This window comes from Lottia gigantea (assembly GCF_000327385.1).
Source record: "Lottia gigantea unplaced genomic scaffold LOTGIsca_24, whole genome shotgun sequence".
In the NCBI taxonomy this organism is placed as follows: Eukaryota; Metazoa; Mollusca; class Gastropoda; family Lottiidae; genus Lottia; species Lottia gigantea.
In genome coordinates this window covers 2,715,570-2,730,859 of record NW_008708707.1, presented here as the reverse complement: position 1 = coordinate 2,730,859, position 15,290 = coordinate 2,715,570, and the positions used below count along the sequence as shown (strand labels likewise).

Below are 15,290 nucleotides of genomic sequence, written 5' to 3'. Positions count from 1 at the left end.
GTTTTTTATATAACTAGAACGATGTAGGATTGGAATATCAAATTATTAGATGCGTTAATTAGATGTCCTTATCCTTACTAGATATTAGATGCAGATTTGAGATGTATACCAAGATGTAACATGGCTGTTGAACACAGTCGTCTACAGATTGCAACAACAACATTTTTTTTCTCTTTTAATATTTCTATTTATTTATATAATAATAACGAAAGATTTTCACAAGGTGCAAGTTAGGGATAATTGTGTAATTTTTTTAAGGATTTTATTTAGAATCTGTGGCACTCGATTATAAAACGTTTTCGGTTTTCTTCTGAACTGGTTGGGCCTTAAGTATTGTAGTCTTGTCTACAAATCAGAGTTCCGTCCCTTACCTTATGAATATCTTGTAAAGGATTGCTATATGTTTTTAAATACCGGTGTCCTGTGTACACTGTTTAATATAAAGAGATCCCATGGATGTACATATATCGATAACACTTAAAAAGACATTCCGCCTTTTTAGGATTCATTTTTGTTTGTTCAAACTTGTGAAAACTATGAGTCCCTTAAAGTTATTTGAAAGTTTTAACTGAAAACATCCATTACAAGCCGTTAATATTTCAACACCAAATCTATTCAAAAACATTACCTAAGTCTACATCAATTTAATGTTTGTTATGCTTTTTGGAAGCTGTTTAAAAAAAGACTACTGTAGGCCTACAGGTTTAATTAATTAAACGCCTATATTTAGAGAAAGATGTCTCCTACTTATTCTTAAAGATTTAACTAATAATATCGAGCCACTGTAAAGCCTAAACTAGGTCAAACTGTTTTAATTAACAATTAGTACTCTCCGTTTTTAATTATTCCTTTTAAAAAAACTGCTCGATCGAGTAGATACATAGATAAAAATAGCATTCTTTATTAATATTTTCAGTAGTAATTTACGAGGTTTTTGATAATGAAATGTTTTACAAAAAAGCGGAATGACCCTTTTAATTCTAGTTTCGCGTTATACTTCCGGTGTCACTGAAATACAATGGAATTGCTCATGTTGAAAATACAATTCAAGCGTAATGGACCAAGGAAATGAATATTGTGTAATTATTAAAGGATATATATAATACTTTAGATTTATGAAATCTAAAGTCAGATAGTGTTATACAGTGAATTTAAAGAATAAAATTATATTACTTGATTGTTATTTGTATCTGTTTGAAATACAGTAGTAGTAGTAATAGTTTATTTACGTGTCACACATATGTGTAAGATACTACGACTTATGCTTAAGCCACGTCTTAACCTTCAATATGGACTGACTTTAATAACAAATATATCATCGCCCATACTCATGTCATTGAGATTTTTTACAATAATTGATCTTCATGAATTACATCTAGATTTATATACAGTATTTATATTAACTAAGAACAAATTTTCAGAATTGGCAGATATTCAGTTTAAGGAGGATACAAGTGTCATGTTGATCCATTTGGCCCGTGTTACAAATAGATGCAGTTTGGAGGGGTTGACATCCATGGGATAAACTGAGGCCCATTGAGCTACAGGCTGTGCACGTTTAGGATCCCTCAACAGTTGGAAATCATATTTAGGCTAATCCCGCTGCCATGACTATTATTCAGTCATTGCACAATGTATGACATTACAGCCAAAATAAAAATAGGACTTAAAATTTCTTTATAGAATTAGCTCCCTTTGATTACTCTTTGTTATCCTCACTGTTTACTATTCAGAACTGAGATCCTTGAAGGACAAAGATAATCTTTAACAACTTTAATGGCCATCAGTCTCTGAAGCTCTTCGATAACAAGGTAATTGGAAAAACTGTTTTCGGCCAGCATAAGCTTGGTATCTAGTATGCCTCTACAATAATTCCTTTGTAAACAGCTACAGGACAGTTAAAAGTGTTGGAGCTCTTGAAATGAACTGTTATTTGAAAGATAATACGGATTAATACTTCATCAAAGGCTATGAATGTATGTCGAATATCTTGATCGCAAATTTCTAGGCTCGTGCAAGTGCTGTTTCTCATCCTTTTATCTAGTAACATAACAACGTTTCTTACAATCGAGATATTTTGTAGGAAAACACAAACAATATTTCATTTCAAATTTTATTTCAAAACAACTTTGTCAACAAATTGTTAAACAAGAAAGAACTATATATACAATGAAGTGATCAAATGTTAATTACAATGAAAAACGACAATTTCTTCAACACCTTGAAGTCATACCTTCATACATAACCATACTAAATAAATTTATGAAAAATGAACGTGTCAAGGAGACCTATGCATCCTGCAAATTTATCATGTAAGAAATATACTATGAATAAATGTTACGTCATACATTACAACTTTGCATAATTCATTTACCGAGACACACAATAATCATCCATGATCAAATATAATGTCACCCTGATGTCATGATCTAACGAAAAGTTCAATGTAAAGCTTGCCTACTTGACTATACAGAGTTAACTGGTGAGCTCCTTCATTTGACAGAGGGCTTTGAAGTATTTCGTTGAATACGTTATGGGACAAATTTGTAATTTTGGTTGAAGATAGATGTTTTATATTTGCCCGGATTGATAATACTACAGATTCATGATTTTCTCGATATCCATATTCTTTTGATTAATTTAATTAGCACGATGCAGTGCATGGAATTATATTGTCTTACTGAGCCAGCCAGTTTGATAATGGTTTTCAATATGTATCACAACCAAAACAGATCTAATAACTAAGATCTTAAAATTCAGTTACTTATTGTTCATATCACAGCAAAATAGTCTACAGAAATTTGCCCAATCTTTCGATCTCATCAATAAAGAAGTCCATGTCTTCATAAGTTGTGGCAGAGTTCTGCAGAACAAGACGGAAAAAGTTTACGAGATCCTTTTGAGGTTGATAAGTGATCATCATAGTGCCATCACGAATCATGCCTTCTTTAACTTTGGGTGCAACAGTGTGAAGTCGATTCCAAAATTCCTCATCCTCTGGCATGTTTCGCAGAGATGGTGGCACATACCAGAAACACACGTTGGTACAATCTGGTTCATTCACCACCATTCTAAAACCTTCACGTTGTTTCAACTTTTCAACAATATATCTGGTGTTGTCAAACAGTTTATCGATATGTTGTTCAAAACCTTCTGATCCCTGGAAAACACAAATTAGAATATATAAGACCGATGACTTTTTCTTAAGCACATGAGTTACAAGCAGAAACATTTGCCACCCTTTTCTAAACGCAATCTTTTGCTATTCACAAGCTTAGAGCAGATTTACTCGACACATTGTGGAATTTGCCTGTAGACCTGTGTAACAACTACTTCAAATTGGGTTTATAGTAAACGGTGCTTATTATTATCAATACTCAAACTAAAATGTAAAATTGAACATACCTTAGCTTTCCACATTAACCAAAATTTGAGAACATCAACTTTACGTCCGCACTGGAAGGTCTTGTCACCGGTATCATAACTAGTATCGTAGAACTTGTCTTTTTGGAATAGATACTTGGCATCAGCTCTGTGACATTGTTGAAGGATGTTAACGTGTTTAGTTAGGAAGCATGAACATTGTTGAGGAACACCAAGTAATTTGTGTGGATTCCATGTCACAGAGTCGGCTCTATCAACACCTTTCATCATGTCTCTGTGTTTCTTAGACATCAACACTCCTCCACCCCAGGCACCATCAACGTGATACCAAAGTCCGTATTTCTGAGCGACATCTGCCATTTTGTCAATGGGATCGAAGGCTCCAAATACAGTTGTTCCAGCAGTGGCGACTATCATAAATGGAGTACAACCCTGAAAGGATAAAAACAAAACACTCTTAAAAGAAAGTTAATATAAGGTTATGAAGAATCAATCTTTGAGTGAAATCTTTAGTAGAGAAAGTTATCAGTATCCTTCTGTCAACATTGACATTGTCAGCAGCCGTTGATACAACAGTCAAATCGTTATGTAAATAATATCTTGTTGGAAACTTACCTCATCGATTGTTTCTTGGATCTGTCTTTCGAGATCTTCTGGAATAATTTTACCGAGTTCATCAGTTTTGACCAATTTGACATTGTCATCTCCGAATCCTAATAGATAACCTGCCTTCTTTATGGAGTAATGAGCCAGTTCAGAAGTATATATCACTAGTGGAGGTAGACCAAACATGCCAGTTTTCTTGGTTTGAGGGAACATGAAGTGCCTAGCACAGTTGACAGCCATGATATTGGAGAGGGAACCACCTGGACAGAAGATACCATTACCCTCTGTATAACCAATACATGTTCTCATCGTTTTCAATACAGTTTCCTCCATCAGAGTAAAAACTGGTGCCGTCTCGTATGTATATTGACTAGTATTCAAAGCATCGGTGACGATCTGTCCTGCTAAACCATAGGGATCAAGACTAGAAAAAAGTTGATTGACAAATCGAGGATGACCAGTTTTGACGCTGTACTTGATGATGTCTTGAAGACGCATCAACAGCTTTTCATGAGTCTCTCCCACTGCGGTTGGGTCAAGGTCCATCAATTCTCTTAATTCTTCAGGAGCTTTCCATTCCACGACCTTCTGACTCCTATCGCCAGCCTTTTGGACAATTTCCTTCATGATCAAATCGAATGTGTCACTGAGGAAATCATCGTGATGAACCTGAGGAATAGTTAAGAACTTGGCTTTGGTTGACTTTCTACGACTATTCACACGTTGAGAATGTTGCAGTTGTGTGGTGCAAGTTTCTACGTTTGATTCATCGGGATCCGACTCATCAGTGTTGGCAGAAGAATCCTGTAAGCTGAGGGCACTGTCTTCAGACTCGCTATCAACATCAATCATGACCTTGCTAACTTGTTTGGATTTCAGAGACTTGCCTTCAAGTAGGCGTTGTTTTAATTCGTTGAATTGCTCCTTTGTAGCCTCGTCTGTAAAATATAAGAAATGCAATATAAAAGCCTGGAATAAGGGAGTTAAAGAGTTTTCTTTTGTCTGCTTATTCAGAAGGAAAACCTGGTGCAGTTTTTATAATGACATTATTATATACGAATCTTGTCTAGCCTGTAATATATCGGTGTCATATGGTACAACAATTATCTTGTTACTCGCTAATTTACTAGCCACGACAGACGTTGAACTAACTGATGTTAGATACAACCAATCGATAACAATATTGATTTGCCACGACTGTGTGAATCATGTCTTGAATCCTACGCTATATTATAATCAAAATGTAGGAATTAACCTTGGTTTCTGGAACTTTCGACAAGACATTAAGTATATGAGTGAAATGATTTCCCACACATATATCTGTGGCCATTGGAGAGAAAACAATGTTTTCTACGGTTGAAGCTCTTAAGAGTTGTAAATCCTATATTTTCTCTTTTTTAATGTAGGGCTTTAGTTCTATGGGATTGGTCTATTTCAGAACTGAATTACTGTTCACATTAGTAATCTAGGTAATTGTTCACTAGTAGAAATGTCTATCCTAGTAACAATTACGTATTATTTTCTCAAGGTCGTCGATCGTCTGACGTCATGCATTAAAGGTCACTCCATTCATGCGGGGAAAAATCCCGAAACACCGGCCGGCAATATCAGCTGATTTGAGTCTCTTATTTCAAGACATAAATTAATCAGAATATAATTGATCATGTCATACCTAAAAACCGAGACAAAAATAATCTTATTCTCGCTCATGTGATTACGAAATTTTATCCAGTCCTCTAACTAAATTAGGACTATATATTAAGACCTGAAAAACGAGACTGCTATTCTGTAGCACGCGCATAGAATAGTGAAAAAAGTCATAAATTATAACGTGGTATAACGGAGAATTACCGGCTCTCATATTTGGCACAGTGTTACAAGGTCACATGAAGACCACGTGTTCCTTACTTAGAATAAAATTTTATCTTTGTATGTGGATATTCGTTTTGAAGTATATACATTGTCTGGAAAAGAACATCAAAACAAACCAGTGATTTAGATTTTTTCGAAAATTGAAATCAAAATTGTTCAAATCGTTTAAATATCTATCGAGTCTACATTATGGTCTACAAATTCGACAATTCAAATATTTGCACTTTATGAAGTGTACAGCAAATGAGCAACCCTTTCACATTTTAATTTAATAAACCTCTAAATTAAATAATTTCCTATATCACCGAGTACCTTATAATACAGAGACAATAAGACAGTCCAATTTGAATTATCAATATATGCAAAATTGTTAACTTGTTTTTAAAGAATGTGAAGAAAATCGTTAAAGGTAAAGGTCATAATATAAAATTCAAATTCGCTAAAATTGGTTTCGTTTTATAAGGAAAAAGTTTCAATATTCATAATTATGTAAATTGTTTAATGAGTGGAATATGAATGAAAAATGGTGAAAATCAAAAAACGTCCCTACCGTTAATAGACATATTATCAAATCGTTTTGTTTCCATTTTTGAAATTCTGCGTCCACAGATCCTGCTTTAGATAATTTTTCAAGAGTAAAGCCTATTTCTCTTTCCATCGAGAAGAATGAAAATGGTGAGGATGACCACCGGTTTATATCAGCTGAGATTCTTCTGTATTTTTCCAACCTGAAAATTTCCACGATTCTGTAAATTTCCAGTTTGGATCGATGTCTATTGGATAAGAGTTTTCTGGTAATACTCGAGGTCAAGGCCGTTAATATTCTGCCTTCGGTAGTAAATTACCATGACGTCATCCTGCACGCGCTTTATACCGGTTTACTGTCAGATTATACCGGTTCATGTTTATGACTAGAAATGGGCGGAGTTTAACGGCTTATGAATAATGATTAGGTATTTGTACAATTGATCTAAACTACTACGCATATTCATATTTTTTCCATTCATTCATTAAAGGGGTCACTAAAGGGGAAAACTTTGAACACTTTTTGTCTGTGGTGTATTTAACGGATCAATATCATGAAAAAATGTCGGTTAGTTAAATACGTCATTGCTGTAGAGTGAGCAAAATTTTTTACTACGTGCTGTAAGTTGGCTAAAAGACTTCATTGAAGTTCCATTCCATAATTTACGCAGATTTGAAAATAGACACAGGCCATTCATGAATCAATATTAATAATAATAAAATTAAAAGTATAAATAAGAATTTCTGAACCAGTCAGCCGCGATTTGTAAAACATAATTCAGTATCATTTATACGCGCACAGAATTTGCAACAAAAAGTTAAAAAGTACATCTGTTAACAACTTTAATGCAAGACATGGTTTATTAAAATGATTTAAAAGAGCTTTTTGAGGTTTTGATTCTATCGTCAATAACATTTGGTATTTTTGGTGTCTTAATCTGGTAGAGGGTTTTTTTTGGAATTAAAAGAACCCCCAGATGTCGGTGTGGTGAGAAGCTTTAATGTGTGCATGTAAAAGCTTGAAAAGCCCATTAATGGGTTTGTACTATACAATCTATTGGTTATTTTGCTGCCACCATAGATTTGAATGTTACGAGCCCATTGAACCTGGACTATACCGACTGTCATCTTGTAAAAAGTCACCATAAAGTTTAAAGGTTATCACAGAAATTTCACTTTAACGATAACACTTCTTAATCTCTTTATCAACAATATTTTTTGTTTTGTCACGATGACTCTGGAGTCTGTTATCGTCCAAATTTAAACCCAAATGTCTAAAAATAACTAGCTTTAACTCTTTGATGATCAAAAATTCCCAATTTGTCAGCAGATGTATTTATGCAGGATTGTACTGCAAGTGCACAAAGGGGACCACTTACTTAACTTCAAGGCTTTTAGTTACAATATATTTGCCCGAATACATCAAATTTGATATATTCAGCTTAGTTCCACTATGGTTTGCATTCTGGTTTGTTTGGACAATAGTGGGATATTCGACAACTTGCTAGCACTATATTCACTGTCATTAATTATTGAAATACAAAACAATAAATATTATTTCGTTTGGATTAACCTTACAAAACGCCTACTTTTACTCTTCGATTTGGGTGGAGAGTTCATAGGTTAAAACTGTTGGTATCTGCAGTATTTCTTAGGAACTTAATAAAATTAATACTGGAACTGTTTTGTAATATAATGGCCTTATCCGTCAAAAACAAAGAACAAAATATGATGAATTTTCGGCATCTTGTTGGGACTACAGGACCATATGTTAACTAGATGTACCTTATCATCACTCTGGTACACATTGGGCAAGAAAGCTTTCCTCGTTACAGTTTTTTTATTGGGTAGATTGTATTAGCTGATGGGAATTTATTTTTTTTAGTTTTCAGCGAGGATAGCCACGAACTTGATCAACAGCCAAAAAACCTAAATAATACGCCTACAGAAGGTCGCATGATGGCCACGATGAGACAAGATATCCTTACGATGACTAATAGCAAAACACACTAATTCAACGAACCTTAGCACGTTTTTTCGGCAATGCTTTGGCATGCCAAATATTTTCCGGATTTTTTTTTTAGCGAAGTCTATAAATTTGCCACTTCTGTTTTTTTGACGTCCCGGTTCTGCGAATTTCTGAACAATTTCATTATCAATACACATGTTGCCATGCAACACAAGTTTTTTTTTACTATTACGCTTCGAAATAGACTAGCTAACCTGGGGGCTGATTTCGTATTAATCGTTTTAATATCCCGATAGTAATACCCAATCCAATAGACCACTATCAGCAGAAACTGTAAGTGTAATTTTCAGGAAAGTATTTGACATTTTGTCGATTTGTTGAATTCGTTGATCCACAATGCCCCATTTTATTACGCATTATTTTATATGCTTTTCGTTACGCTCCAAGAGAGCAGTCAGTTTAAAAGAGATACTCTAAGACCAAATGTATCGATTGTGTATAATTATATCTCACCTATCCCCAAACCCTTACCCATTTTACGTTGGTCTATTGATCGGAGAAAGGACATGCCTAACATCGTAATAGACCACAGCTGTCTAGTATTTTCAAGAACACAATATCCTTAGACCCTGACTGATTTAAATTTTGACCTATTAAATCCCATTGATCATAATTATGTTTCTGAATGGAAGTCTCGAGTTCTTGTCTGCCCTATTATCATGTGATAGTTGTTTGTTCATTACAAATTTAACTTAGATAAGAACTATGGTATATAACTAGTGCATAGTATGTACTTTATCAGTACAAATAGTTAAATCTTTTACAGGGGTCAGTCAAGATTTACTCCCAACACCTTTTATTGCGTTGATCTATGGTTTAATGGTTTAAATGGCAAACAGGATATCTTTGAATGATCGATTAAATAATATTTTCTGAATAAACCAAGCGTCTGAAGAAATACAATACATGGGTATTTTTCATATTTTAGTATTTGAGATCCGATCAGCGGTATTTGAGTGAAGAGTTCGCTTATTGAATTTATTTTTATCTATAATCGAATAAAAAAAAATTTATTCAAAAGTCTACGAGCTTTAAACCTCCAAATACGTTTCATTTTTTGGCAAGTGAACACCAGAGAGTGTCATCTTGGCGGTAGTCTTTCACGAAACTGGTCTATTTAGTTGTAATTTTGGTCTTGTGAAAATATAAGTATATGTATCGTCTTTGAATGGCATTTAGCAATTGTGAGTACGATATATAGACACGTCGAAACGTTGTATAAAACTTTAACCAGTGATTGTTGTTCCATAAAGCTGTGTCAATACATGTATATATGTATCGTGTCCATGGTTTCAAACACCCAGCTGTGTGGGCATATGTTATCTTGTATTACATTTTGTATCAATTGACCTTATTAGTCTTGATACTTACATTGAACTAAATACCTTGGCCACGGTTTTATATGTATACTGGTAAACTTTTAAGTTCATTTTGAAGTATTTTTAGCATCGAGAATGTAGATCAGTAGAAAATATTTGCCAAAGGTTAGACGGTCCTAATTTTTACATAAGTTGTTTTTAAAGTGACATAGATATAAATGTTCCAAATTTAAAAATTGTCTTTTGACTATGGGTAAACTGCATACAATATATTTCAATCAAGAAGATTATTCGGGTATAAGGTCTGTGTGGAACGTGAGAGCTTTCGGTTCATTCTAAAGCGCGCTTTTGACATCAGAACTGGGTATACCATACATGCGCTGTAATGCAATTACTTCACTTCAGTGTCCACACAAAATAATGCATTTTGCATCTTAACCACAATACATGCATTTTGAAATGGATTACGCCACATGTGTTACGTAGATTTCCATATAAGATGATCTCTTTAAAAATGACGAGACATCTAAGATCAAGGTGAGATCTCTATCTACACCTGGACTACCTTTTAAAGCTCCAGCTAATAAAAAGAATTGGAGGAAGGGGGGAATGTAATACGTGTATCGGTTAATATAAAATGGGAGAGGTTGGGACAACAAAACTATACGTTTAGATTAAAATGGTTTCAAAATGACAGAAAGCTGCTTTCAAAGAGGAAAAAACATTAATATGCCTGAAATTTCAAACATATGTCAAAATCGGCAATTTACAAACCAGGGGTGCAAAGAAAAAAGCCAATTCACATACACAGTTTAGAACACCAAAATATGTGTACTAAAAAGTGCCATCGATGAAATGCTGAACAATGTAAATTTTTATATTTCGCGTGCCAGTGGAATTTTGGCAGTACACGATTCACTTCTGTATCATGAGTCAATTTGTACAAAAACCTTTCAATTGTTTGGTATCAACGAAGCTCTGACGTCAAGGGGTGGAGTCATGTTCTTTTCCATTCAGATTAGGAGAAATTCCTTCACATAGGTGTTCTGCCTGATCCAGTGACCTTGACATTAATATAGTTACGTTACACTGTACTACCAAAATGTTATCGTATCTGGATAGTAGAAAGTGTTTTTAAATTCGTAAAATTAACCAAGTATATTTTAAGGATCACTTAGGATCATAACTTGGGAAAAATGATGATCTAGAAAAAGTTCTTGATGTTGCAGAGACCTTGGATCCCCAAGCGAATTGACAAGTTAATCCTAGTTTTTGTCGGGATTTTGTTTGTTTACAGCTTTATAGTTCTGGAACATACGTGTTTTATTTTCATAATTACTTTTATCTAATGAGTTTTGTTAACCATGCATTTTTTAAAATTTATATATAAACCAAATAGTTCAAAGTTCAAAACGTGGTTATGTCATAATATTACATGATGTACTCGATGCACATCGTTACCTCGAAGTGTGGGGTTTGCTTCATCATAAAAATGAAACATCAGCACAAATACATCCAAGTAATAATTTCACATGACTGAACATATATATAAAATTCATATTACACAAAATGAAACGGGATAAAAAGTATGTTCTGCTTGGGTTAAGCACGAAAACTTTTTATCATATCGTTTTATAATGTTCCCTTTCTGTCAGATAGCATGGTGCTAAACACTTTAATTCAATACAAAACTTTGGTTTTTAATAAAATGACCAATTATTCTGCAACATATTCTGTCTGTGAACGCTATAAATGTTTCACCTTCACCGATTTAGAAATTATTATCACGAGTATTATTGGGTTTTTTATGTGAATTTTTTGTGCTACACTTATTAAAAGTATGGACAATTTTTGCTCATTTACGTTAAAAAGTGATCCGTCGCAATTCATACTAACGTTTAGACATATGAGGAAACAAGTGGGAAATGGCTTTTGTCACCCAAACCATCATACGTGTATTTTTTGTTTATGATTTCCATAGTATGGATGATACATGCACATAAGTAAAGACTCCCATACATGGTATAGGTTGTCTCCCTTCACATTATTATTTCCGTCTACCCTGAAAAAAAGTAAAGGCGATACGATGGCTTCCATTTTCTATAATTTAGGGAATTTGGGAATTAGTCCTGCAGTTTTTTTTTAATATCAATTGACATTGCATAATTTGACACTGCGGCCTATGTAAACCTTACAGAGGATAAGTATAATCACACATTAATCTTACGTAACAAGTACGAGCTATCTGAATCGTGGAAATTTTCAGGAGTGGTAAAAGAACAACTTAATCATAATATGAAATAACATGTATCTTGTTATGTAACTATCGAGGGCTATCTAAACTATGGAAATTTTGGAGATATCGGAAAACTACGACAATCCTACCGGACATTTGAGGTGACCCCGAGGGTTTAAACAAAGAAAGGTGGGATAGCCTTTGTGACGTAACCAATGTTTTGTTGTAGCCTACACACCCTCATGGCATTGTGTACAAATCGATTTGTTGAAGCGTAAAAATGTACATGTAAACTAAATGTATGAATATTCAAATACAGGCTACATAAATTGCAGATTTAAAATCTAATAAATTATGAAAATCTGTAAGCTAACTAAAGCCTACACTTATACAATGTATTATAAGTATGAATATTCAAATATCTCAATATTACATTTATAAATCTTGTATTCAAAATCTATCGAAGTTAAAAACGGAATAGATTTAAAATTACTACAGACTACATAATATTTATTTTACATTGATAGGAAAAACGATAGAACGACAAAACATATAGCGGTTTACAGTTACAAATCAGTGACACGATCCAATTCTATGTATGTGGTCTGATATTGACGAAACCACAAAATAAAACCACATTATCTCCCATTACTTCTTCAATCACCACTTTGAACAACGTCGTCACTTTAAGGCTTCGTTAAAGACATTCATGTATATATAACACCATGTTATTGGAGGTTTTCACTTTTCTTACTTGCAGTGAATAAGCAATATAAGCGACAGTGGCTCCTTAGAAAAATAGTTTCAACAAATGTAAAAATAGCTTGTCACGGCAGATTGGATCCTATTTCGTTTACTCTCTGAAGCAGCTGCATAATCTGTTATATACATAATAAGTTTACATTTCTTATTTGTAGAACAATATATTAACATATTATGTTATATATACAGTTTAGACGTACTAATTGATAGCATATATTATTAAGCATGACCAGTGCTTCCATTCAAGTGTGACTGATATAATGCTGATTATATTTTGATTAAATACTATCATTGGCTTTCGATTTGAAATAAATTAAAATTAAAGGGAATTAATTGAACTCGAATTATAAGAAACGGTTTTCAAAATAGTAACTTTTAATTACTCCATCTTTGCATAAATCTCCTTATGTATTATTTTCAAAATATTAATTGAACTCAAATTATAAGAAACGATTTTCAAAATAGTCAATTTTAATAACTACAAAATATATTTAAAGAATGATAGTTTACACATCATTGCATATATCATTATGTATTATTTTCAAACAAGACCACACTTGCATAACTTAACTTTGGATTAGATTGCTTTAACACTACATGTACTTGAAATTGTGAGATATATAAACATATCATTACGTCAATACCCATTAATCATACTATCTCAAATGATTTTAATTAGTTTAGCGACAAAAAGGCATATTCAGTTACTGCAATTCGATTCGATTCAGTGTAATGCAAGATTGGGAAGTATTTGAATATATGCTCCTTCTAAGAAATACTACGTCAGAATGATATATTAGTGGGTTATAACAACATAATATTAAGTTGGACGTGCTTGTCAAGATGTTTTTCAAACTGTACCTTCTATCCGTTTTGTTAATTATCAGTAAGTAGTAAATTTAGTGTTATTTTCAACATAAAATTTTTTTTAAATCCATTTTGTATTAAAATCTCATTTCAAAAAATATCAAAGATACGAAGAGGCAGAATTATAGTTGCAACATGTATTTTTTCAGGTTCCTCTGCAGACCTATGTTCATACAAGAAATCGTATTCTACTTTGGATATTATACATATGCATACAGAACGGAATATAAATTATGTTCGGCAGGTTGCTGTTCGTATGGGTCCTTGAAACCATGTTGTGCTGACACTTACACTTACACTTACACGTCGTCTTCGTCCAGGTAATGTTGTAATCCACCATTCCAAATTTGCTAGTTGTAAATGTCCCTATTATATAGGCCATGTACTTCAGCATTCTGTCCTTGTTCCAGAATATACCGAGAAAGTAAGATACACTCTGATGTTTAATGTAAAAGCCACACAATCGGTGTTGTTTTCATTGTGTTCAATCTGCTAGTTAGTTGAAAACGATCGAACAGCTAGTAATCCATTATGTTTTTTTTAGTACTCTGGTTATCCTCTTTAAAGTAGGGGGTTCAATTGGTGGAGTTATAGTTTTCTTTATTATAATATGTGTTATTTTTTCTTCCTGTAAGAAAAAGACAAGAGTGACTACAAGAGTTACTCCTGCTGCAGCAACCACAGTTAGTGGTAAGTTGTCGTTATATTATATTCTTACCGCTTTATCTATTTGAAAGGTATACCAAGAAAAATATTTTAACAATGATTTGCGTTTGTATTGAAAATAACCAGTCAAACAGAAGCGTGCAAAGAATTTGTGTCATATTATTAGGGCTCTCTCAGAATCACCAAAATAGATACAAGCAGAATGAACTCATTTTGCATCATGGATGCAAAGACAGCGTTTCACATATGAATTTTAATTAAGTCATCTTCAACGAAACAACGCGAATAATTCAACAGACCTAAATAATATTTCTAAATGCTTTATAATTACAGTTTCAACCACTCAAAACACACAACAAATTGGACAAGGGTATCCATACCCACCGAGTGGCAATCAGTCGAACCCCGTCTATCTACCGCCAAACAATTTACCCGGACAACCATCCTATGGGGAAGCACCACCTCTTCCTCCAAAATACGATGCAGCTTTTACTTCTTTTCCACATTAAAAGTTGGATCTACTAGGTCTTTTGTTTGTTATTTATTAGTTATCTTGCTAGTTATATTGGTCTGTCTGTCTTTTTTACATATATTTTCTGTTTGTGTGTTTATTTCATATATACGTGATCTGAATATATGACCTTTCCTGTTTTTGTCTATTTAAATACCCTATTTAATAAACATTTTGTATTTTCATACATTTTTTCAATCCTTAGATGAAACATCCCCATATAAATAACTCATGTATACGCTAAATACACTCTTCTCGGGGGTTTCCAAATTTGGATTCGGTCTCCAAATAGGACAACTGCAGTACATTTCCCGTGTAGTGAGGGCGGCGATGAGTCGATTGAGGCGTAACCTCAAATGACGGGAGCTGCTGGAGATGGGTCACGACATTTGAAATCATTTTCCATCAGAGTGTTGACGAAGCTTATATTTCGCCCACTTCGTCTGGCGATAACTTTCGTTTGCGGGTATATTTATCTAAGATCCGTGGCGAATGGATGAAAACCAAACGTGT

At 33.6% G+C, this 15,290-nt stretch overlaps 2 protein-coding genes across 2 annotated transcripts; one reads left to right on the top strand and one right to left on the bottom strand.

The window, feature by feature from the left end:
- Nucleotides 1-2,791: 2,791 nt before the first annotated feature.
- On the bottom strand, nt 2,792-4,617 carry LOTGIDRAFT_160336 (hypothetical protein; the record flags this gene model as incomplete). The annotated part of the gene is made up of 3 exons (XM_009055384.1): nt 2,792-3,160; nt 3,406-3,816; nt 4,000-4,617. The coding sequence occupies 3 exons, from the start codon at nt 4,615-4,617 to the stop codon at nt 2,792-2,794; spliced, it is 1,398 nt and encodes a 465-aa protein (XP_009053632.1).
- Nucleotides 4,618-10,249: 5,632 nt separating this feature from the next.
- Nucleotides 10,250-14,961, top strand: LOTGIDRAFT_231961 (hypothetical protein; the record flags this gene model as incomplete). The annotated part of the gene is made up of 4 exons (XM_009055383.1): nt 10,250-10,272; nt 13,750-13,920; nt 14,145-14,290; nt 14,600-14,961. 4 exons carry the CDS (start codon nt 10,250-10,252, stop codon nt 14,773-14,775), a joined length of 516 nt encoding a protein of 171 aa, XP_009053631.1. The 3' UTR covers nt 14,776-14,961.
- Nucleotides 14,962-15,290: the final 329 nt, after the last annotated feature.